We start from the raw sequence: 24,985 nt of genomic DNA on the forward strand, positions 1-24,985 counted from the left end.
TGAAATAATGTAGTCTCTTCCCAAATACTTGAGGTCTCAGTGCAAGCAAAACCATTTGCTTCAGACTAATTTGGATGACAGACAAAAGAATTTAAGACTTTAGAGGAGAATTGAGGAAAATGGCTTTCACAAGAAAATAAGGAAGAGGATGCATTGAACAGCACTGCAACTTGCTCATTCCTGATATGGTAGCAAGGGGAGCACAATCACATCAAAACAGCAGGAGAAGAGAATCACTGGCATTTCAATATTACGTGGAATATGAGTCTTAAAGCATAATGGCTACGTGAGAAGGAGGTTCCTATATAGTACAATGTACAAAATTCAGAGAAATGTTCCTCAGAGAAAGGAATTGCAAATTCATACAATGATACCAGTTAACCTGCAAAACAAGGTGGAAACAGACATGAAGTTAAGTTTTGTGATCTCAAAATATAAGCTGGTAAAGAGACGCATAACTTCAGTATCATTTGCATACTCCTTAGAGTAAATTTACTTCCTCCTTTTCTGTTTTCTGTATTAACTATTCCTATATTAAACTATTTTCTTATCTGTACTTGCATTGACAGTTTCTCCTGACAACTAGACTTTATTTTTCTTTGAAGAATGCAGACAATTCACCTGCCATTTAAGAGAAGAAAGATCTTACTTCAGCCAGTGCACCTGCTTTTTAACACTGCTGCTTTTTAGGACTTATGTGCTCAATATGCTGTTACAATGTGAAACTTAGTAAAACTGACAATATTAGAATAAAAGTATGGCTTACTGTAAAGATTTAAATATCATACATTATTTAGCAAGTTGCCTTGTATTTGAGAAGATGGTGACAGTAAGGGAAAATTTTGTTCTGCTTGAGTTTTGTTCACTGTGAAGGTGAACAAAGAAACATTTCTGTTTGAGAAACTGTCTAATGTGAATCTGGCCAGTAACCTTTTTATTCCTCCAGAATAATTTGCACAGACAAATGGACAGTCACATGGACTGTTTTTCCTCTTTTAGAGCTAAGTGTTTCATAAAAAAATCCCAGAAGCCTGAAAAATGATCTGAGTTCCTTTTCTTCTGTTTCACCAACACAAAAATGAAACTTAAACCTAGGAGGTTTTAAGTCTATTTTTTTAAGGGAAGTTCTGTATTTCATTGTCAATCTATTTAAAACATTAATAGGAATAATGGAAAATTACACTTAGTTTTCTGAGATTTAGCCTACTAAATTTCTTATGATATTTTTTATTTAAAACAGTCTTGAATAAATCACTTAGATTTTACTAGATACGTTATAAAAAATATTGAGAAAACTCCCATGGACCTAACTCAGTTGCTGGTCAAGCATCAAAGGTACCTCCTCTACAAATAAGCAGGTGACTTTTAAAACTGAAGCAGGGCTTTGTTGGGATACAATCCATGAGTATGCTGAGACAGAATGTTGTGTTTAATGATGTGCATGGTGGTTTGATAATCCTCCATGCAGTAGCATTCTTTGCAGGGATACCACCGCTAATTTTCTCTTTTAAGAAAAAAGATGTTTGGAAATGTGTGCCTTAACAGAAAAAAAAAAAAATAAAAATCCCCTGGTAGGTGGCATGTAGACATGCAAGTTATTGTCTCTTCCAGTGTTTCCTCTACCCCAGCCTGCGAATTCCTTCAAAACAATACACAGCAGTAATCTTTCTGCCCAGGTACTCATACCCAACCTGTGCTGTCCTTACGACCACTCAGCTGCTCTTTGTGGCTGAGCCTGCAACTCCTCAGCCTGCCCAGGTACAGCAGCCAACTGGCCATGGAACCACCACCTCCAGGTCAGGTGGCAGAAGGAAGACCAAAGCATGGTGAAAGCAATTGAAGCCCAAGAGGAATTACAGAGAAGTGTAGCTTTATGACCGATTCTAGGGCTGAAGTAATGCAGTAAGTTTGAGACCATCATTTGGGACACATGTGTGTGTGATAGAAGGATGGGGATGAGGAAATGGGGAATGTAAGCATGGTTTCCACTGTATTGTATACAAAACCTACCAATAGCTATTGACATCAAAGCATGCTAATTTGGAAAAACATGGCCTGTTCTGAATTGCACTGTTTTCTTTACTTTTGACTTTTTGCTGCCTTCACTGGAACCTGGTTTGATATAACTTTTAAATCTCCTGACTGGAAAGATCTTGTTCTACTTTTTGTTCTAAACGAGTGTTTAGACTTCATTACCTTGTATTTAGTAGGTTGGTTTGTTGCAGAAATTCAAACAATAGTGTTTGTTGAACAATAAACTGGAGCACTAGTATTGGCGATATTTAATTGAATAAGATAGCTTAAAAAAAATCATTTCACCAACTTCTCATCAGATAGTACTCCAATAAGTTAAAACCATGTAAACTTTCTTGATAAAATTATTTCCTTTTTCTTCTTTTTTTTTTCTCTCTGAAAAAGGCAATGTAATTGCTGACATAATTGATGAAAAGAAGTATTTGATGAGTTTTGCTGCTCATATGTTGAAGTAGGCTTCTGATAATTCGGTTCATCCAAAAAGATGAAAACATAAAATAATCTAAGTGTTTGTTCTGTATTTGCTGAATATATGTGCTGGTTTTGGCTATTTTGGGGGGGATGTTTTGTTTTTGTTTGTTTGTAGAATTAATTTTCTTCATAGTAGCTGGTATAGGGCTGTGTACTGGGTTTATGCTGGAAAAAGTGTTGATAACAAGGTGATGTTTTGTTATAGCTGAGCAGCACTTTTCTACTTCTCACCCCACCCCACCAGTGAGGATGCTGGGGCTGCACAAGGGGTTGGGAGGGGACACAGCAGGGATAGCTGACCCCAACTGACCACAGGGATATCCCAGACCATAAGGCATCATGCTCAGCATACAAAGCTGGGGGAAGAAGAAGGAAGGTGGAGGCTGTTCAGAATGATGGCATTTGTCTTCCCAAGTCACCATTACATGTGATGGAGCCCAGCTTTCCTGGGGATGGCTGAACACCCACCTACCCATGGGAAGCAGAGAATTAAGTCCTTGTTTTGTTTTGCTTGCATGCACACCTTTTGCTTTTCCTATTAAACTGTCTTTATCTCAACCCACAGGTTTTCTCACTTCCGATTCTCTCCTCCCCACCCCACCAGGGCAGAGTGTGCGGGAAGCTGTGTCAGAGTTATTTGCTGGCTGGGGTTAAATCACAACAGTACACTGGCTACATACTAGCCAAAACTATAAAGTTTTGGAAACTACTTTTGTGTGTCTCCTCAGGCATGTTTTCCTGCATGTGGCAATCTTTTTGTCCATGCTTACCAAGAATGCATGAAACTGCAAAATAACAATTTGATCACTCCTAAATGAATGTGTTTGTGCACATTGGTATATTATCTGCATTGCTGCTAGCTCTATTTCTGAGGTAAGATTTAGCAATCAAGGAAAGTCCTATTTCATGCCACATGAGCTGCTGAAATGAAGCCCAAACTCTTTTTTATAGCTTCAATAAAAAATGAGGTAATATCTTGCCACAGCCAACATTTATGACATTCAAAAGTTTTCTTGTCACCAATACACACGTCAAATCACAGCTACTGATTTAGCTACAAATCAGTGATTTGTAACTAAGTGATATTTAAGTTTAAATTACATATAAGTAAGTGGCTTTAGCTTTATCTTGGTGACGTAAAGAAAGGATGGGTGTGGTAGATAAGCTCCATGAAATAAAGTGTCCAATTTATTCTTCCCAAAGCAAATATTTGTTAGTTAACAACATTCTATTAATAGTGCTTTTAATATTTTCTTTCTGAAGTTTCTCTGAAGTATTGTAGGTCTTGTTCTGCTGTAGATCCTTGTGGGGGTTTTCTACAAAAGATACCCATATTTATTTTCATTTTCAACTCTTTTTATTTAATTCTGAGTTTTTGTTAAGTCTTTTACCTCTTATGCCTCTCTACACTTCTCTAAGGGCTGTTAGCTACCGCTCTTCCAAGACTCTAGAGGTCAACATTCATATTTGAGACCACACATACTTAATAGTGCTCTAAAGAATAGTGAATCCTACACAGTAAAAGGTAATTGTTAGTCGCACGATTTTAGGCCTTCACTCCTGGATAAGCTTCTGTTCCTTGCCTCATATACTGCTCTTTTCCTCTAGATACTCTTCAGTTTACAATGGAGATGACTGACTTCCAATAGGTGAATCCTAATGCTGTTGCTACCAAAGCCCAGATGTCAAACTGACAACCTAGAACTGAATTGCTTCTACTACCTCAAAAATCATCTCTAGAAACCATGTTTGGCTTCTGTTTCCCCTTTCAAATGAAGTCTGAGTTCTGCTTATCTGCGGCAGCAGTTAAATCTGGACCATGGCAGAAAGAAAAATACCAGTTAGGAAATGTCACTTGGTAACCCAACCTCAAGAGACTCAATAAAAATGGCCTTTTTAAAAATCTGAACAGAAAGTGCTAGTGAAGGGAGCAGCAGTGAGGCCAGCTTTGTGCCAAGCTGAGCTCGTATCTGATAGTAATACTGTGAGTTTTTCTTACACGCTCAGTTGACGTGTAAGAGAAACATACACCCTGGGTGCACCAGTGCATTGGCAAAATATCGCCCCAAGTAAAGAGCGTCCCTACCTGCCCGAACAACTCCATCCCTGGGCCAGCGCGGCCGAAGGAAGGACCGTAACTATCTCTCCTGCCTGAAGGGCGGTAGACGCGGTTCTGCCCTGCTCCGAGCAGCCCTACTCAGGCCTGCCCTGCCCGATCCTGCTTGGCCCTGCCCGGCGGCCACGCCTGCTCCGCCTGGCAGGACGGGCTGGATCGGCGGCGCCCGGGGGCGGCGCGGGGCCGGTCTGGAGCCCGGCGGTGTCCGCTGCTTCCCCACCTGCCGCGGCAGAGCAGCGCTCGACCCCCGGAGGGGGTGTGTGTGTATGTGTGTGGGGTGGGGTGTGGTGGGGTGGAGGCCGAGGTGTCTGACACCCGCACTGCGTTTTCCAAAAGAAAAAGGGCTGGTGGGATGCGTAGGGATTCCCGCAGCTGTGCGCGTCCAGAAGTACGCGGCGCCTTCCCTTCCTGACCGTGCCTAAGCACTTGCCTTCCTCGCTGCTTCCCTCCAAAATGCCCACGGGCAGTTCGAAGTTCGCCTGTGTTAAAGAGGAAGGGGACGTTCCTGCTCCCTCCCAGTGCCCGTGGGCAGCCGGCAGGAGCCCCCGGGGCACAGGGTGCGCGGGATGCCGAGTGGGCGCTGCGGGCGGCGGGGCAGACGCGCTGGGGCAGAGCCCTCCCACTCCAGCCGATTTCGGTGAGGAAGGTGAAATGCGGAAGTTGACACCCAGAACTGTCAGCAGATCGTCCGGTTTTTAGCCCGGAGCATGCAGTTAAGAAAAATAAATAAATGAAATAAAGCCGTCCTTCGTGCGTACAGCTGGTCTCGGTCCTCATCGGCAGGCGACACCCGCGGCTGCTCGCCCGTATGGCGACGTTACCCGCCGCGGACAGGAGGGCGTTCGCCCTGAAAATCAACAGGTAAGGGGCTTTCACGATTCCTCGCCACGGCAGGTGATCGGGTGGCGGGAGTAGGGGCGGAACGGCTCCTTCCCTGGAGACCCCTGGGGCGGGAAGCCACCTGCCAGCTCCAGACAGCTGGGCTGGCCAGCCCTCGGGCGGCATCGCTCCGCTGCTGGGCTGCTCCTGCGGGGAGTTGCACCCTCGGGGTGCGCTTCTGCAGCAAGGTTTGCTCTGACGAAGCCGGTTGTGGGTCCATGTCCTCCGACAGGGACATGACTTGCAGTCTCACCCAGGAGTTTGTTCCCCATCTGTCCTGCCTGAGCAAGTCCCTGGAGGGGCTGGTCGCTGGCTATGAGGTGGGGCGTTGGCGTTCCCCCTCCTCAAGAAGTGGCAAAATGATGTGGTCTCTAAATTAGCACTCCTGAGCAAATGAGGACTTTATGTATGGCATCAATACTGCAATGACATACATCCCCGGGTTGTTTTTTTTTCTTTTTTTCTTTTCATCCTTTCATCTGTGAAAAGAAAAAAATTCCCTGATGACTGAAAATATATCTATATCCTCCCTTCATTCCCTAAATCAAATAAATTAGAGCTCAGCTGTTGGAACACCATACTCTTGAAACTAAACTTGCTGTCTCATAGACTTTGGTGTCTTTTCCCAGAGAAGTGTTGACTCTCAGTTGGTCTGTGCTCTGTGGTGGCTCTATGAAATCAAGATCATTATTTTGATATTGTTAGGTTAAAGGAAAAAACAGGCATCCTTTTCAAGAGTCTTGTTATCTTGAGACAAAAACTGTGTTTCCAGGGTGTTGATGTAAGTACCAGGTATCTGAGTTTGCTGACACATAAAAGAACAAATAGCATAATGGTAATATAAACTGAAGATAAGTCTCTATGCCAGAGAGAAAAGTATGCAGAGAAACTCCACCTCCTCAGCAATTTGTTGGAAGACATGAGGTTTGCAGTCAGAGAGGATAAAATTAGCTCCGCTGTGATGTGCCTTTCCCATGGCAGAATATGCATCAGTGTACCTTTCTGTATCCTTTGGGAGTTATTTTTAAATTTATGGTGGAATATTCACAAGAGTGAGACCTCATATTTGGGAGCTGTCAGATAAACAGTTCACTACAGTATCCTGCCACAATTCCTGATCATTTGGAGACTTGCTTGAACAAAAAGCATAACTAGCTGATATTTAAAGGGTTTGAGTTATTTTCTTTCTTCCTATTTTTAGGGTCAGCTTTCTGGCAGCTTTCCTGAGCTGTGGTGAGGGTCACAAAGCCTTACAAAGTAGTGGAATCATAACAATTAATCCAGCTTCGTTTCACAGAGGCTCACAAAAGTTTTGGTAGTAAGAACTGTTGTGAAATTAAACTACTGTTATAATTTTTTAAATTTCTTTTTCTTCTGAGTTGATAGTGAAATATTCAGTATTTTTCATGGCAAGTTAAATATTGAAATATATTATCAGTGTGTTCTGAATATTATTCCGATTTAACCATATGCCTGTTTATTTTGCAAGTATGAATATTCTCTTTGACACAGTATAGTAGAAAGTAAATATGTTTGCTAGCAAAACATGTTTCTATTTCTTCAAAAGGAGCAGGACATTTTTACATGACTTTAGTGCAATTTGTTCCGTAGAGTGATAGATCTTCGCAAGACGCATTTTTAATGCGTGGTGGTTTAGATTTTTTTTTTAAGTAATCTTCAGAATCAGGGGAATAATAGGTCAATGTGTTAGCTTTCTTCCTATACACAAAAGACTATTTTACAGCTGTAAAATTTTGTTCCTTTCTCTTCAGAGTTCCTGAATCTCCTTCTTCAAAATGCAACTCTAAGTGAAAATTGAATGTTACTGGCAAGGCATCATTTACAGGAGTTAGTATAATTACTCTGCATTCATTACAGATTCGCATGCAAACTCTCCTGGTTTTTTCCTCACCTTTTCTCTTGCCAGTGACTTAACTAAGCTATATACTGTTTTTATGAGGAACAACAGAATTTTAGGCTCTGTTCTGGTTCCTCAGTACAACATCATCAGCCTGCTAGTTACATAAGTTGTACCCTGTATCTCGGTAAGCTGCGATACATATCTGACCAACCTATGAACTATGCATAACACTGTTCTGTAAAAAATTAGCAATGATGTAATCCATAATGTGTTAATGGTCTCATCATACTTTAAATTTAGTGTGCGTTATTGATCATGAGCACCAGCATTGCAGATGCTTCAAGAACAACTTTAGACGTTTGTCTAAAGCTAGGTCAAACCTTAAAAACAGGCCTTCAGATGCCTTCAAACTTGTGTATGCAGCCTGCCCACGTAACCATGTCTTCCTATCACTTTATTCTTCCTTCCACCCATCTGATGTCTGTTGCCCCAGCCTGTTGCTTCCTGCCTTTTTTAATCCTGCAAAGACTTGCACATATGTTTTTAATGCATGTATGTGAGTAGTTCCTTCTGTTTTAATAGCATAGCTTTTATGAATAATGATGTTCATCTCATATGTAGAAGTGACGGAACAAACCTTTAGTGTCCCTCAAGTTAGGCAGCTAGAAGTCAGCATGGGGCGTGAAAAAACAGATCTTCCTTGCTGAGTTGAGTCCGAGATAATAATTAGGTATCTGCATTGTGTAATGTAAATGTATCTACTTTCCAATCACAGTATTTTTACCCAGCAATCAGGAAAGTTGAAAAATAATTTTATAAACTGCTGAGAAAAAAACCAAATTGCCATTGCTAGAAGTGTGGGCTCTAACATGTACCAGCTGAGCAGTTTGAGAGACCAGAAAAGATGAGTTTTAATCAGTTTGCCTCAGCTATGTGTTGGGATAAACACAGTATTCACGGAAGAGATTTTATATTTATTATTATTTTTATTATTACACTTTAGCTAGTGTAATTTACTATGTTACCGTTTACATAGATTTTGCAGTAGTAGTTATTTGTTTTGACTTCAAGTGAAGAAAATTGTGCCCCCCCCACCTGGGACACTGGTCACCAATGCTGTACATTCAAAACATTTCAACATGCAAATTCCAAAACAGAAAATTATCAAGAACAGCATACAGCTCCCTAACATATTTAACTTCCAGTCATGTGACTCCTGTAGTTAAAAACCCTCCCAACAGACATACTCCTCAACTGTCTCTATGGACAACCATCGCCTGCATTTCACAAGTGTTATAAAACAAGTTTTCAACATTTACTTCTATAATTTCATTTCCTTGTTCCTGAAACTGTCCAGTTACCAAACAAAATTTTCTTTTCCTGTTCTAGTTTTAAGACGTGTACTTAAAGATGAGTTTATATGCATAGATTTATATTAAAAAGAACAATGATCCCACACTACCAATATTAAAGAAAACATTTAGCTAAAGATTTCAAATTTTAAAAAGCTTACATTAAAAGTCAAACTTGTACCAAATTCTCAAATTGTGCCATGAATCCTTCTTTCCATTAATGGTTTAATGGAGCATACATTTAAATTATTTCTACCTGAAATGAAAAGGTGAGCTTAAATATTACATTGTATAAAGTTTCAGGTCTGAAGATTCACAAGAAATTACCCTAAATGATAAAGGCTGTTGCAAAGGAGTTAAGTACAGTGCAAGAATTGTCTCGGTGGCAGAACAGGCCATTTCCTATGTACTCTGATAGCAGATTTCTGTTCAGTGCAACCCCTTTACAGGGCTGAGGCCAGCATCTTTTGCTTGAATTTCAGTAAACCCCTGGTTATGTGGATATAATAAAATGTGAATTACTTATAAGCATTGTCCAGACTCCATTGTATACACCAAGCTATTTCTGTTAATTATTTTTTCTTTTCAAACTTTACATATATTAAATAAGCTGCAGAGAGAACCTCAGTCTTTTGTACATGTAATAAATTTATGTAGTAATATAAAAATCTAGTACACACACATACATGTGTGGAATAGTAGTGGGTTTGTATTTGGTACAAATATTAAATGTAACAGATTAAAGAGAAAAAAGTAAGATGTACATGTTTCATATGTTAGGTATAGCAATCTCTTAGTAATAGTTTATAGTAAATGAGCTTTTTTCTTAGACTTGCACAAAAATAAATGAGATTATTTTTTTAAATCCTTTGGAGAATTACATGAAGTTCATGTGCATGGGATAAAAAGATCAGGTTTACATCTCAGAACCCTAAAAAGGCTTGGGTTGGAAGAGACCTTCAATGATCACGTAGTTCCAAACCCTCTGCTATTGTAAGGGACATCTTTCGCTAAATCAGATTGTTCAAAGCCCCAACAAGCCTAGGGCATCACAACTTCTCTGGGCCACTTGTTCAAGTGCCTACTCACCCTCACAGTAAAGAATTTCTTCTTAGTATCTAATCTAAACCTACCCGCTTTCACTTTAAAGCCTTTCCTCCTTGTGCTATCACTACAGGCCCATGTAAAAAGCCCCTCCCCATATTTCCTGTATTCCCTTGAGATTCTGGAAGGCTGCTACTGGGTCTTCCCAGAGCCTTCACTTTTCCAGGCTGAACAACCCCAGCTCTCTCAGCCCCTCTTCACAGGAGGCGTGCTCCAGCTCTCCTCTGGACTCACCTTACCAGGTCAATTTCCTTTGCTGTTCTGGGGACCCCAAAGCTGGATGCAGCACTCCAGGTGGGGTCTTACAAGAACAAAGTAGAAGGGCAGAATCCCCTCCCTCCGCCTGCTGCCCACACTGCTTTTGATGCAACCCAGGATGCTGTTGGCTTTCCAGGCTGTGAGTGCACAGGGCCAGGTCATGTCCAGCTTTTCATTCACCAGTACCCTCAATTTCTTCTCTGGATAACTGCTCTCAATCTATTCATTGCCTGTCTGTACATGTCTTGGGGATTGACCTGACCCTGTTCAGTGCCTTGCACTTGGCATTGTTGAGCTTCACGAGGTTCGCATGAACCCGCTTCTCAAGTCTGTCAGGGTCCCTCTCTCTGGGCAGTATCTCTTCCATCATGTGAATCAGCTGCTGCACTCAGCTTGATGTGCCGGTTGAAAAGTAAATTGGCAGGAGTAATTAACACAACTCAAGAGAGATTACAAGTCAGAGTTGAAATTTACTAAAAAGATTAAAAAAAATACAATGATACAGAATAAAACTGGTATTAACCCACAAAGACAGATGTATAACCCCGCACCCTGGGATAAGAACAGAACGGTGTTTGTAAACCCCTGTGCTCAGCATCACGTGGCCTCCCTGGGTGTGAAGTAAAAGGAAAGGAAACCTCTTGGTCCAGATGATGGTCACAGTTCTGTTGAAGTAATGATCACAATCTTGTTGAGAGTGGCAGTCGCAGTCCTGTTGGAGTTCCGATCCTCCTCTGGATCTGACAAGTGGTACCAGAAGTCCCAAACCCCTAAGGTTATATATGCTTAGGTTCAGGTGGGAATGCCCAGTACCTCCCCCAGAGGGGGGAGTTGCACAATAGGTGATTTAACTCTGTGAGTTATGGGATATTTTTGGATTCTGATGGTCTAGGTCGTTACAGCTGCCTATTATACCAGTCCAGTAGTGCCCATTAGCAGAGATGACCCCTCAGGCTGAGTGTGAAGGTGCTAACGCCTCTCCAGAGGGAGTTATCACAGCTGAGTCATTAGTGTGAAGACAAAGAAGCACTCCTTGCAGAGTTCTTTAACACCCAACTTGTAGCCTGAGCTGTCAGGTGTGCCCTGGGCAGCTGCTGCAAATTATTAACAGTCCATCAGAAATGACATAGAGGGTGTAGAATACACAGTTTTGGTTATACCCACATAGTGATAAGCCGGGCCCCTCTAACCAGAACATCTGCAGGCAAGTCGATGGTGCATTCAGTCCCGCTATCTATGTCATTAATGAAGATATTAATTAATATTGCTCCCTGTACTTACCCTTGAGGAACACCACTCATTACTGGTTTCCGTTTGGACATTGAACCATTCACTGCAGATGAAGCTGTCAAGCGAGTTCTTTCTATTGCTAAGACTCCATCGATCAAATACATGTCTCTCCAATTTAGAGATAAGAAAGTTATGGGGGATCATACAGAAATTCAGGTGGGTAACATCAGTTGCTCTTCCCATGTCACTCCATTGTAGAAGGTCACTAGGGGAATCCAGTACTATTTGTCCCATTTGTTTGAGAATCTTTTAATTTGGCTATAGAAATACTGGAGTATAATATAATTTTCTTCACCTTTCATTAGCTTTTATATTCAATTTTATCCAGTTTTTCAGCTGAGTTCAACATGTGTTTCTTTCCAATTGCCAGACTGCGTATTTTCCATTTCTGGTTTATAAGGATAGATTATAAACTGACCAAAGTATCTGCTTATTTCTTACACAGATTCATACAATAGTTGAGGTTGGAAGGGATCTCTGGAGGTTATCTTCTTGTCCAGCCCTCTGTTCAAGCAGGGTCACTTAGAGCTGGCTGCCTATGACCACATCCAGTTGGCTTTGAAGACCTCCGAGGAGTCAGACTCCACAGTTTCTATGGACAACTTTTGCCAGGGCTCAGTCACCCTCATGGGGAAAAATGTTTCAGGTGGAACCTCTCATGTCTCAGGTTGTGCCCATTGCCTCTGGTGCTGTCACTGGGAGCCACTGAGAAGAGCTTGGCTCTGTCTTCTTTACTCTGCCCCCTCAGATATTTGTATACATTGATAAGATCCCCCCTGAGCCAAGCCTTCTCTAGGCTGAACAGTCCCAGCTCTCTCAGCCATTCCCCACTGGAGAGATGCTGTGGTCCCTTCATCACCTTCATCACCCTTGACCAGCCTCTGTCCAGCACATCCATGTCTCTCTTGTACTAAGGAGTCCAGACTTGGACACAGAACCTAGGCATGTCTCAGCAGCACTGAGCAGAGGGCGGGGATCATCTCCTTGAACCTGCTGTCAGTACTGTGCCTGCTGCACCCCAGGATAACATTTGGCTTCTTTGCCACCATGGCACATTGCTGGCTCATGCTCAACTTCGATGAAGTTGTGGTCTCCTAGGACCAATGTGGTCATGGTCCTCTAGGATCTCTGGGTCCTTTCCTGCAAAGTGGCTTTCCAGCTGGGTGCCCCTCATCATATATGGGTGCATGGGGATGGTCCTGGTTGCAGGGCTTTGCACTTGTTGAACTTTGCAAAGTTTCCATCGGTCCATTTCTCTAGCCCTTTGAGGTCCCTCTGAATGGCAGCATGACCCCGTGGTGCATCAACCTCTCCTCCCATTTCTGTGTCATCAGCAAACTTTTTGAGGGTACACTCTGCCCCATCATCCAGATCATTAATGAAGATGTTAATCACGATTAGACCCACTATTGACCCCTGGGTTTACTGCTATTTAATGGCCTCCAGCTACACTTCATGCCACTGATCATCACTAATGATTATCAGCTCTTTGTGAAGTTTTCAGTCCAACTCATTGTCTGCTCATGCAGCTCATACTTCACCAGCTTTAAATATGATTCCTTTAGACAAATGAAGGACCCAATCTCCTTCGCAGAAAACGTTACTCCTGTCTTCCTGGCTTACTTCAAGCTGTTTTGTCCTAGCTTGTTACAGCATCACTGTTTTGCTGTCTTCTGGATTTGTATTGAGCAAAGGAATAGATTGTACCTGGCTCTAAAGCAGGTGTAGAGAAGAGGGAGAAGACAGGGAGCTCTGCTCCTTCATATGCTACTCAAAAAGGCCAATCCCCACTGATGCCTCTGCAAGTGGATGCTTTACCGTCCCTCCCACCTCCGTTTGGAATCAAGACAATTTGAGTGAGCAGAAGACATAAGGAGGACTTCATACCATGTTTTCATCCCTGCTGTATCAGTTTACAAGTGCTCACTACATGTGAATGACTAAATAGCCATAAAAAGTCTCAAATGGCTCTTATTAACCTGTCTCTCATCTTTTTGCACATTTTTACAGGTACTCCTCCACTTCAAGGGAGGGATGTAAACTGCAAAAATAACAACTTTCTAAATCTACCACAAAGTCAAGAATATTAAAGCACGCTAGGGATGGATCCAATCTATTCTAATAGAGGAGACTTCTTAATGCCTCTGAGATTATCTTTTTGTTAGCCCTAGAGATAGTTCCGTTTGCCTTTGCTAGAGTGTTTCCAGTGAGCAGTCAAATTAGACTAAATCTATGTCAGTGCAACACTTCTAAATATGTTTTACATGTTTTGAGCAAACGACAAACTAATGCAATATACATTCGCTGGTCACTGTGTATAATTGAAACCAGTATCAAAGCCTGTCTGCATCCTCACAGCCTGTTGAATGGTACCTGAGAGCAAGCTGTGCTGTAGGCCATATGAGCTTGAATGTGTCTAGAAGCCACAAGAGAGACAATTACATGAAAGGAGGAACACTGCTGCAGTATTTCTTGTGGCCTAGGCTCGGGTTGCAAGCTGTCTTGTTTTACACAAGCACAAAAATAATAAAAAGAAAAGCAGATAATGTGCAAAGCCATGTTAGTCTGTGCAAGACTGTCCTAATTCTGACTGGAAACTTCCTTCTCTATCAGAGTGAGTTGTAAATCAGTTAAAGGAGTAAGCTGAAAAAGAAAGCAATATCATATATCAAGATTATGCCATAGATTATTACTTCACACTGTTGTTAGAGATTCCTGTATCTCCTCATTTTTCAAAGATAAGGTTATCCAAGATGCTCTTACTACATTTGACATTGTAGTGTCCATCATGAAGATTTAATACACAGACCTTTCCTTTGGCACACTCTGCAAAAGATTGTAACACTTCCTGCCTAAAATACAACTAACTTTTAGGAAGTAGAAAAGAAACGGCAAGAAAATGCCCTCTTAATTACTTTTCAGAGGATACTAGTGCCTTTGGTTATTCACAGGGACTTACTTTTGGTTTGTATTGCTTACCCCAAATTTTATGATTACCCTTTCTGGAGTGGTCTGCCTGCTACACAATCAAGGTGGTAGTAGTCACATTTTTAAATAACGAGTCGAAGACAAACAGAGGCCCACCCAAGCATATCTGTGAAAAATTACAAGTGCAGGAAAGATAGGCTCCATAATACAAGTGTACACTTTATCGGCTGGTAGGCAGCTGTAGAAACAGTCTTTAGAGAACAGTTGGTCATGGTTTACTGTTGTTAAAAGTGAGACAGATGTCACTGACAGCTAGGAAGCTCTCTGACTACATACTGCGTACTTACATAGTGTTCAAAATATAACCATCTATTTTCTATTACAGTTGTTAAAGATTGGTGTTCTATAGTATTTGCTTTCTGTGCAGTCACTGGAATCAGACCTGATACATGATTAGAGTAATAACATTTTTACTTTGGAAGATGGTTGGTGAGCAGGAAATAGACTTTAGGCTGCATTCTAAAATCATTTTATAAGACATTACGTCCCTCCTAGACTTCAGATATGTATATACATGGTAAAGGTTAGGCCACAATATAAGATTGTGAAGTTTTATTTTTTTAGGGTTTTTTTGGCATGTGAAACCCGAAGCTTACCAAAGGAAAATGTAGATGCGAATGAGAACCATTTTTATGTCCACCAGGTTCTGTGTATGGACATCTCTTATTTGTCATTCCAAACAGTTTCAATTTTTGACTATGAAGGGAAAAGTAGCAAGAAAGAAATATTTAATGTTGTATTTTATATCTTCTACTATTTTCAGGTTTTATGGTCATTAAAAATTACAGTTCATGAGCATAGGTCAGTATAGTTGTCCTTTTTTTCTGTTCTGACTTGATTTTTTTTAAATTTGATTTGAAAAACACATACCAGACTATACAGTGGTCTGTAGCAGTAAAAAAAAGGATAGCCTGTGGAAGTGCTTACTGATAACATAATTACACTAAATGCTTGCCATCCATGAATTCAGTTACAGAAAAATAATTTCTGTAATTTCTAGACTGATCCAGGCCTAGATCAGCTTTTGGGCCAAGTTCATGCAAAAAGTCCACAATACTTTTCCTCATGACTTTTGTAGAATAATACTTGCATATGATGAATTACAGTTTTCTGAGCTTCAGTAATAATGGCCTGGAGACTTCTTATAAGGGAGTCAGCACACCTGGACTTAATATTAGTATTTTTCCCCAAAGTCAAGCAAACTGGATTAGGTAAGAGCGCATATTATTTCAGTTGTGACATGATCTGAGCTTTACAATCAGTATAGAACCAAAACATCATGTTTATAAGATTTAGTAAAATGTAGCTTTTCTCCAAGCTTGAAATTTTCCAGATAAATCATTAAGTGAAATTCAGTTTATAACTTATGATGTAAAATGTTTTACATCATCCAAATGTTTGTGAGGGTATGTAATATAATTTCTATGAAATATTTGTCGTTGTAGTGATAGCCAGCAGATACAAAAATACATTCTTTTAAACAGTATAATTGTTAGCATATGCCAGATTCTTTAGACATTCTTATTTTTCAAAGTGTGAGCAAAAGATCCAGCTTTCAAATGTGTCTTAGTTATTGCTCAGGCTCTCACTGAAGTTGAATCAAAATTCCCTGTCCTAGAATCATAAAATCATAGAATCAACTGGGTTGGAAAAGACCTTCAAAATCATCAAATCCAACCCTTGACCCAACACGATTGTGGTTACTAGAAAACAGCAGTATATCTTGACATAGTAGCAACTGGGCTAATTTTTCTTCAGGTATAATGCCTTAGTAAATGATTCTACTTTTGCTAGTTAAACTTACATCTCTTAATAAAAAAAAATGTTATTCTAAGAAGTAACTGGAAAAAAAAAAGAAAACAACCCTCATGAATTTCCCTTCACAGAAAGGTCACACTGAAGCTCCGCAAATTTGTGTTCTTAGGAAATGAGGGGCCAAATATGAACAGAAATTAGTTTTCTACTTCTGTCCCATTTACATTATCTCTTTCTCTGGCTCTTCAAGTACTCAGTATTAAAGACCCATTTATACATTTATTGTGAATTTCTTTGAAGTTGACAGCCATGAAAGAGACAAAATAGACTTTTTTTTGATTGATAAAAATACCAACCTTAACCTTGATAAAAAAAATAAAAACGGTCTTTTAGGGACAAAAAGAAAATTTCCTTAGAATAACAGTTACATGGTCTTTATTTTGGTATTTTTTATTGTTGTTATTAATGAAGGCTTTTTTCACTTATTAATAGTTGTTTCTTATGAAAATAAGGCACAAGAACTATTAAACTTATTATGGGTTTTACAAAATTATCAGCATTACAGTAGCATTTTCTTAGTGAAGCCCTTTGAAGCTCAGATAATACATGTGAGCTGTAAGATAAGTCCTTACACTTATTTAGTAATCACCATGTTGTGAATTGGTGGAATAATGCAGACAAAACAAAAATCTAAAAGACCAAATTGTTTTTTAAACTGTCTATTACTTTCAAACCACGTTATAAAAGGAGGATGGCACATGTATTCAGTGATGGTTTTGAAACTGCCATTATCGTTGTTGTAGAGAATCTAAGCTTTTGGAAGACTTTTAAACAGTTTAGCAAGGAACAAGGGGAAGGGGAAAAAAAAGGAGGGAGGGGGAAAGCAAAGTTTTGCAATAGAACATAAACTGTAGAATCATCTAGAGACTTTAGTGGCACATTTGTTAGAAAGCCTTTCTTCAGACATCTTGGTTGAAAGAAAATAATGAGGCACTAATACTTCAAGCAGAGAGTGTTCTGACGAACCACAGAAAATTATCCTCAGATAAACTGAGGTTAATCCCTTCAGAATGAAAGATTTGCGTACATATTGCTGTATGCTGATAGATTTTAAGGCAGCAGGGACAACAAAAGAATTCTGATGTTTTCACACATTTATCTTCTGTTAGGATGGTTAATTAGCACATGTGAGATATTAATTAGAAAGTTTGTATTGCATATCAGTTTAAGTCTGTAATAGCATGACAGATAAGCTTGATTTATACTCTCTGATTTCCAGAGGTCCCACTAAACTATCATATGAAACATTACACCTAAAATCACTTCCATTGCAACAGCCAACCAGTCACCTGTGCATACGCAGTGTCTTCTCAAATAGCTTTTCCATCGTTTCCATATAGTGAATAAAAAGTGCATAAAAGCATTGTTCATCAGTACCAAATCATAAGTCGTCAGTTTCTCTGCATAGCTAGGATTTAAAAATTATTTTTATGTGTGCTTATGTCTCTTCCTGAGGGAGAAACAGCAAAACTGAAAGGCATAGAAAACCAGTCACTTAATAAATGTCGTACATGACCTGGGACAAAAATAAAAATTGACCTCTTGCCCATTTTACTTTATAGCAAGTTGTAGACAGCATGATGAACTCAACTATTTCCTCTTCTAGATTTCTTTCTTTGTTCCCGCACCATTTCTTGTAGTAAGATTGTTGTTAAATTTCAACCATCTCAAATAGGATCTTTATTGCTTTAGCTGATACAGTCTTAATGTGGTAGACCCCGAAGTAGGTGTGTGCCTGAGGTCGTACAGCCTGCTGGAGCCATCAAGGAAACAGCAGCGAGTTCAGATCGACCACTGCTGTAAACAGTGACTAACAAAGCAGAGCTCTGGTGCTTTAAGGACTAATTAGAAACTTACAAGAAAAACAGGCAGTTCCACTGGCGGTAAGAAAAGGACTTCTAAACAACATTCCCATATTTGCTAGTTAAAGATCTGGATCATTGCCCAAAACTTTGTGTGTGTTTGCATGTGGGAGTGAAGGAGAGCAGTAGGTAGTTGTTGTATTTTTCTCTTCCAGAGCTTTTTTAGTTGCTTGTTTTCAGCTGTAACTGGAGCAGTTTCATCCTAGGGTCAGAAAAAACCAAAAGTTAGTTGTGAATTTTGTGTGTCGGTGTCAGATGAAAGGGATTGTTCCTCAGGGTAGCCAAGACTGAATATTTTACCTGTTAAGTAAAAGTTTTCACTATTTTGGTTTATGATCCCGCCATCTGTGTACATTTAAATGTGAATGTTTCTCCATCTTTGGGGATAGTTCTTGTACTCTCTTTTTATTCGTTTTTTTTCATCTTTCCTTGCTGTCTAATTGTGTATGCAGCTTTTGCAGAAGACAACTCACTGTTCCTCAGTCTGCTGGAAGGGATTGTAAGGTTGTTAAGGATTACACTTCCTGCCTCCCTTCTAATAGTAAGTAACTTTGGAGAATTTAATCCAATAGGCATGTGAAGCCTACTTTTAAAATTATTTTTTTTCTTATGAAGTTTGTGATTTGCAGTTAATGGTGATCTTTAAAGCTGTTCTCTTTCTCTTTTATTTCTAAATTGCTGCTCTCTGTTTAAATTTTCATATTATATATATATTAACAAAATACCCATTGTGCCTGCTTTTAAACTACATATTTCAAAGACCTATATCATTGAGCAGAATTTCAATGAAACTGCAGAACCAGCTTATGCATTATAAGCATTTATATAATTTTAATTATAGAACCAGCAGTATTCGGCCACAGATCTAACATATGTTAAAGGGAGAAAATAAATGGCTGTTTTATTTTCCCTTCCTGATACCTCATCTAGGCCCAACTAATAACCCAAATCTCCAAATTCCCAATCCTTCAATGAGCTCTACCCTGAGAAACATCCCAGAATTTGACCTACAAGATGAATTTAATTTTAAGTACCTCCAGGTGTAGTCTGTTATTTTGGTTATACTGTTGTTTTAATATGTTATGCAAACTCTACACTTTGCATTGGAGAGTATTTGTGAAATACAGATTCTGTTTCAACTTTTTGTTAGCAGTTACTGAAGTTTTACATCTACATGTGGGACAGACACTGGTGAAATTTGGATTAAGCAGCACCAGTTTTGGTTTTGGGTTTTGTTTTGGTTGGTTGAGGTTTTTTGGGTGGATCAGGAAGTCTGGTGAGTTCCAGCTTTTTCAATATTTGCATCAGAGAAGTATGTCATCATCATTCGGGTAGGGTCATGACATCACAGAGTGGAACAATGAATTTGAGTTGATGTTATTTTGCTCCAACACCGTGGTTCAGCCAAGGACCTAAAACCTCCAGAAGATCCATAGGTTGCTATCATCTCCCATCTTTCTACAGGCTTACACTACTTTTCAATATGCCATGTGAATGGTCATGAACTGTGAATTCAGCAATGACCTTTGTGAAAAAATCTTCACCAAATCTACACCTTTTTAGTTTCAGCTAGTGAAAAGGGACAGCTGTCAGTATAGGTGGTCTGTAGAGCTATTGACACTGCTGAGTCCCATTGCTGGTCTTAGAAAGGGTTGCAGTTGCCCAGATGCTATTGCTCCAGGTAGTTCAGAGACATGATTTACAACACCACTGTGCTCTTGTCACTGTGCATTCTTACTTAGCTACTTACTTGGCTACTTAGTATTACAGAATTGTTTGGGCTGGAAAGTACCATAAAGATCATCTAGATCCAACCCTCCCCTTCATTGTAGGGATGCCACCAACTAGATCAGGTCGCTCAGAGCCCCATCCAATCTGGCCTTGAACACTTCCAGGGATGGGGGCATCCACAACTTCTCTGAGCAGCCTGTCCAGTGCATCCCCATCTTCACAGTAAAGAATTTCTTCCTAACATCTAATCTATATCTCTCCTCTATCAGTTTCAAACTGTTCCCCCTTTGTCCTATCACTATTTGCCTGTGTGAAAAGTTGCTCTCCCTTCTTTAAACGTGCTTCCTTTAGGTACTGGAAGGCCGCAATGAGGTCTCCCCGGAGATTTCTCCAGGCTGAACAATACCCGCTCTCTCAACCTGTCTTTGGCTAGAGAGGTGCTCCAGCCCTCTGATCACCTCCATTGCCCTCCTTTGGACCTGCTTCAACAGATCCATGTCTTTATTGTACTAAGGACGCCAGACCTGGATGCAGTAGTATAGGCAGGTCTCACAAGGGCATAGTAGATACAAAATCCCCTCCCTCAACTTGCTGACCATTTACCTTTTGATGCAGCCCAGGATGTGGTTGGCATTCTGGGCTGTGAACACACAGCCAGCTCATGTCCAGGTTTTCATCCATGAGAATCCCCAATTCTTTCTCTATAGGACTGCTTAGTGAGTTCTTCTATCAGTTTGTACTTGTGACTGGAATTGTCCTGACCCAGGGGCAGCACTTTGCACTTGGACTCGTTGAACTTCATGGGGTTCTTGTGGGCCCACTTCTCAAGCTTGTCTGGGTCCATCTGGATGGCATCCCTTCCTTTTGTTCTGTAAACTGCACCACGCAGCTTCATGTTATCTGCAAGCCTCCTGTTGATGTCCTTGATGAAGATATTGAAGAGAACCAGTCTGAGCCCTGAAAGACACCAGTCCTCACTCGCCTCTGCCTGGAGGCTCCACAACAGCCATCGACTGCAACTCTTTGGCGGTGTCCCTCCAACCAATTTCTTATCCACTGGATAGTCTATCCATCATAGCCATGTCTTTCCAATTTGGAGATAAGATGTCATGTGGGACCACATCGAAGGCCTTACACAAACAAAGGTATATGCCAACCATAGCTCTTTAGTTGTGGACCACTGCAGATACTCCATCATAGAAGGCTGCCGGATTGGCTAGGTACAGTTTGCCCTTAGTAAAGCTGTGTTGGCAGCCCTGGATCACCTCCTTGTCTTGCATGTGCCTTAACATTGCTTTCATGAGGATCTACTCCATGATCTTCCTGGGCACAGAGATGAGGCTTGCCAGTGTGCAGTTCCCCAGATCTTCCTTTCTCCCCTTTTTAAAAAAAGAGAACAATGTTTCCCTTTTTCCAGATAGCTGGGACTTCACCTGACCACCATGACTTTTCAAATATGATGGAAAATGGCTTGGCATCAACAACAGCCAGTTCCTTCCTGTTGCAGTAGGAACTTTTTTCCTAGTAACTTATTAGCACTTTCTTGCTTCAATTTAAGCACATTACTTTTTCTCTCCATGGATATGAATTACTCACTGTTTTCTTTACACGTTGCTACCTTTCACATAGTCAAGGACAACTGCTGTCTCCCATCATCTGTTTTATGACACATCTGTTTTTTCAGTCTTTCCTTGTGGGTCATCCTTCCCAAGAGTTTTAGCATTCTGACTGCTGTCTTTTGAAGCCTTTTAGATTTTATTGTACCTCACTCTGCGGTGTTATAGGAGTGTAAATCAGCCTAAGCACTGTCTCATTGGCTTAAATTAACAGAAATAACATCACTTTTTCATCACTTGTGGTACTTTGTTAGTAAGTATCCCCATATACTTCCCAGTAAATGGCATGCTATTTTTTTAGACAGTTAATTTTCCTTTCTGTATTTCTGCATTTGATTTTTTTTTCCTTCCTAAGTTTAGGGGTTTACATTTATTGTTATTGAATTTAGCTTTGCTGATTTCAGACTGTTTCTACAATACTTTACAGAGTATTTTAGTGTAATGTGATCCCTAGCTTTTAGTCCTGTGTTATCTACATTATCATCCATGTTGTAAAATAAAGTATGTACTGGAACTAGACTGAGGAAAAATTAACTTGCTTCTCACAGTAAAATTTCTTTGTAATCTTCTTTTGAGCTATTGATGACTATGCCTTGAATATGTTTTATTAACTAGTTCTGGAGCCAGCTGTGATGATTCCATCTAGCCACTGTCTCTTTACTTTGCTTATAGGAATGTCATGAGGGACAGTATCAAGAGCCTTACTGAACCAGTTAAATTATCACAGAAAAGCATTATTTGGCTTTATGTGACTGCCCTTTGATAAATCCATATTGGCTGTTCATCATCTCCTAATAATTGCCAATAATACACCAATAATTGCCAAACTTTTTGGACCATAGTTTTCTACAGTCCACATTTTCTAGTTGCACACCATGCACTTCATCATCAGACTATTAATAAACAGGCATGTCTAAGGTAATGTGCATTTTAATGTTTAGTGAAATTTCATGCTCCCCTTGCTGTGGATGGAGACCACAGGGTTTTTCTCAGATTTTTCAGTGACTTGTCTTCATTTCTTATTGCCTTTTTTTCTTATGGCTTTTTAGCACATAGATAGACCTTGTTGCATGTAAGGGTGACTGTAAAGCTCTCCTCAGAATCAGACAGGGCTCCTGTACAGACAAGGAGGGTAAAAGTATAGCCATGGCATAGATAGTCTGCAGCCTCCAAAAAAGCTAGGGCGTGACATGCACTAGGTTAATATGAACCACCATTTTCCTGAAGGTACAAGGGACAGTGTCTAAGATAGTTGTTTGGTCAGAAAACAGGTGTGTCACAGACAACAACCATTCTGGCATTATCAAAGAACCATCTAGAAGGACCTCTGTTTACACCTCACTTCTCAAGTTTTCAAAAGTTTCTATGCTTGTCTCTGGCTGTTACATCCACCTTTTCTCCATGTCAGTGTACCTAACTTGTACTTGTGGTTTAGTGTCTTTTAGCAGCTGTGTCTTTCAGTTGTATAATCCTAGCAGATCTAGCCACTCATTTCTGAATTGGTTCAAACAAATTTTACTGTCTTCTTATTGTATTTTGCTGTTATTCTTACTGTATTTCTTCTCCCTTTCTTCCTTCAGTCACAGGAAAACTATGAAATCAATCAACTGAACTATTCTTATCTGAAAGTCACCATTACAGATTACAAAATTTGTTGTCCCTTGGACTGATTTAGTTTGCAGGTTATTTCTACTAATGAGACAGTGGAACTGATGTCAGTGCTCCTGAGAAATGTATTTGCTCTCAATTAGCTGGCCTTGCACAAGCTTTTACCAGACAGCAAATTTGGCACTTCATCAATATTTGTACTTCCTCTTGTGTAGCTGAAAATTCATACAGTTTTCTCTTCAAAGGGTCTGATGACCCCATATCTGGTGTAATTCAGGGATGACTTATATAATTGTTTACAGCAGCAACTTCTGCAATAGACTTTTTTACATACATTAAGCCAACATCTGCTAGTACATCTGTTATTTTCATCAGTAACAGATACTTCTACACAAGGTAGAAACTGACTCTGTTTGCAGGAAATTAATAATTTTGAATAATTTGAGTTTTGTACATACGTTCATTATCAGAGATTATTTGCAGTGGGAAAATGAGTAACAGTACCCCTAATATACAAGCAGGTTTGTTTGGTTTGGGTTTTTTTTAATAGGTCAAAGATAATCTAAGGAGTGCACAGAATTTGTTACTTTCCCTACATGGCTTGTTGCTTATATAATTATTGAATACCCTTTAAAAAAATCCCATTTTTGATTTTTGGTATGTCAGTGATGAGTAGAAAATTCTCTTCCAAATGGACCTCTTCTCTTTGTAGCTCTGGCTTTATTCTGTCTGCAATTACTGCTGCCTTCAGGTTGGAGCGATGTCCTGCTCACACCTGGCATGGTCTTTTGGCCTACAAGGAACTACTCTCATTTATGAAACTTTTGTTTTCTCAGTCAGGCCTAACACCTCTAATACCTTTAATACAATACCTTCTGTAAAGTACCTGTCTCTTAACATGAGCAGAAATGCATTGAGCCAAGTTTAGATTTTTGTCATGTTTGCTAAGAAAAGCAGTAGTAAGTGTCACAGAATAGGTACATGAGTCATAGGAATCAGGAGGCCACAGAGGAGAGAAAGTGCAGACCAAGCAGGCAGACTGTCCAGTGGTATCTGGTGCTTCTAAGATGTCTGGTAATGCTTCCTGGAGTTGGAAGAGTCTCATATGATAGGGAATGTCTTTTTACCTCTCTATTTTCCTGTCTCCCATTTGACTGCCCTGGTGGGCTATTATTTTTAATTGAAATCTGCTTAACTGCATTTTGTGTTAAAAGTCTTATCCTGAACACTCATGGTGAAATATATTGTAGATGTTTTACCATTTCATATCTGATTATTCTTAAACTGATTATTCTAAACTAAATAAATATTAATTTATTAGTTTTCATGAAAAATGACCAAGCTACTCTGATTACTGAATTTTCAGACTGGGTACATTATCATCAACCTGGGATTACTGAAGAATTCTGTACCGGCCTCTTTCTGCTTCCAGTAAGATTGGTTAATTAACACTTAAGAAGACTTTCTCTCAAGTCTTCAGCTGATAAAGTGTAGGCTGATTTTTAAATTCATGCTTGGGTTTGTCTTGGGCTTTTCACAGCAAGCTGCATTATTTGCGTAAGTCTGGGCTTACACTGTTCAGTGAGTGGTCTTGTCTTGTTTTTATCCCTTGATCAATTAAAATATTTGCCTCTGTGATGTTCATTTTCCTTTCTCTGCTTTATTATCCTGTATTTCTGCTTTGCAGAAGTGAATCTTGCAAGTATTGCTATCCGGGTTGCAGTCACACTTCACTTAAGGGCAAGGTTGTTCTTTCTTGCATAGCTTTTCCCAGTTGTGAGGGTTGCAATATAGTGATAGAAATCTGTTGGAACAGTGACAGAATCTTAATTATACAGAACTGCAAATGTTTTTTAAGGTTTGCATCAACTACAAGACGAGTCTAGACCATCACCAAAATACGCTTCTAAACACTGGGACAGGAGACCAGATTGACTAAACTCTGGCGTTTGGTATTTGTATGGGAATAATTATAATTACAGGGATTTTTTTCTGCTTAA

The 24,985-nt window shown here is 39.9% G+C and overlaps 1 protein-coding gene and 1 long non-coding RNA gene across 4 annotated transcripts in view; one reads left to right on the plus strand and one right to left on the minus strand.

Annotated features, from left to right (window-relative positions):
* Positions 1–5,160: 5,160 nt before the first annotated feature.
* The window catches only part of DOCK8 (dedicator of cytokinesis 8), an 87,852-nt gene continuing 68,027 nt past the window's right edge, over positions 5,161–24,985 (plus strand). The window contains exon 1 of one of the 3 annotated variants that reach the window (XM_032676164.1): positions 5,161–5,482. In XM_032676164.1, the coding sequence (XP_032532055.1) occupies positions 5,430–5,482 (53 nt within the window). In that variant the 5' untranslated portion in view covers positions 5,161–5,429. Of the gene's footprint in view, positions 5,483–19,423; positions 19,467–24,985 lie in introns of those variants that run through there. The other 2 variants (XM_032676166.1, XM_032676165.1) reach the window with 2 other exon arrangements.
* On the minus strand, positions 18,042–19,328 carry LOC116780819. The gene is made up of 3 exons (XR_004354641.1): positions 19,065–19,328; positions 18,331–18,517; positions 18,042–18,232 (listed from the first exon to the last, which is right to left on the minus strand). It is a non-coding gene; the product is annotated as an uncharacterized LOC116780819 (long non-coding RNA).

Source organism: Chiroxiphia lanceolata, chromosome Z (assembly GCF_009829145.1).
Source record: "Chiroxiphia lanceolata isolate bChiLan1 chromosome Z, bChiLan1.pri, whole genome shotgun sequence".
Classification (NCBI taxonomy): domain Eukaryota; kingdom Metazoa; phylum Chordata; class Aves; order Passeriformes; family Pipridae; genus Chiroxiphia; species Chiroxiphia lanceolata.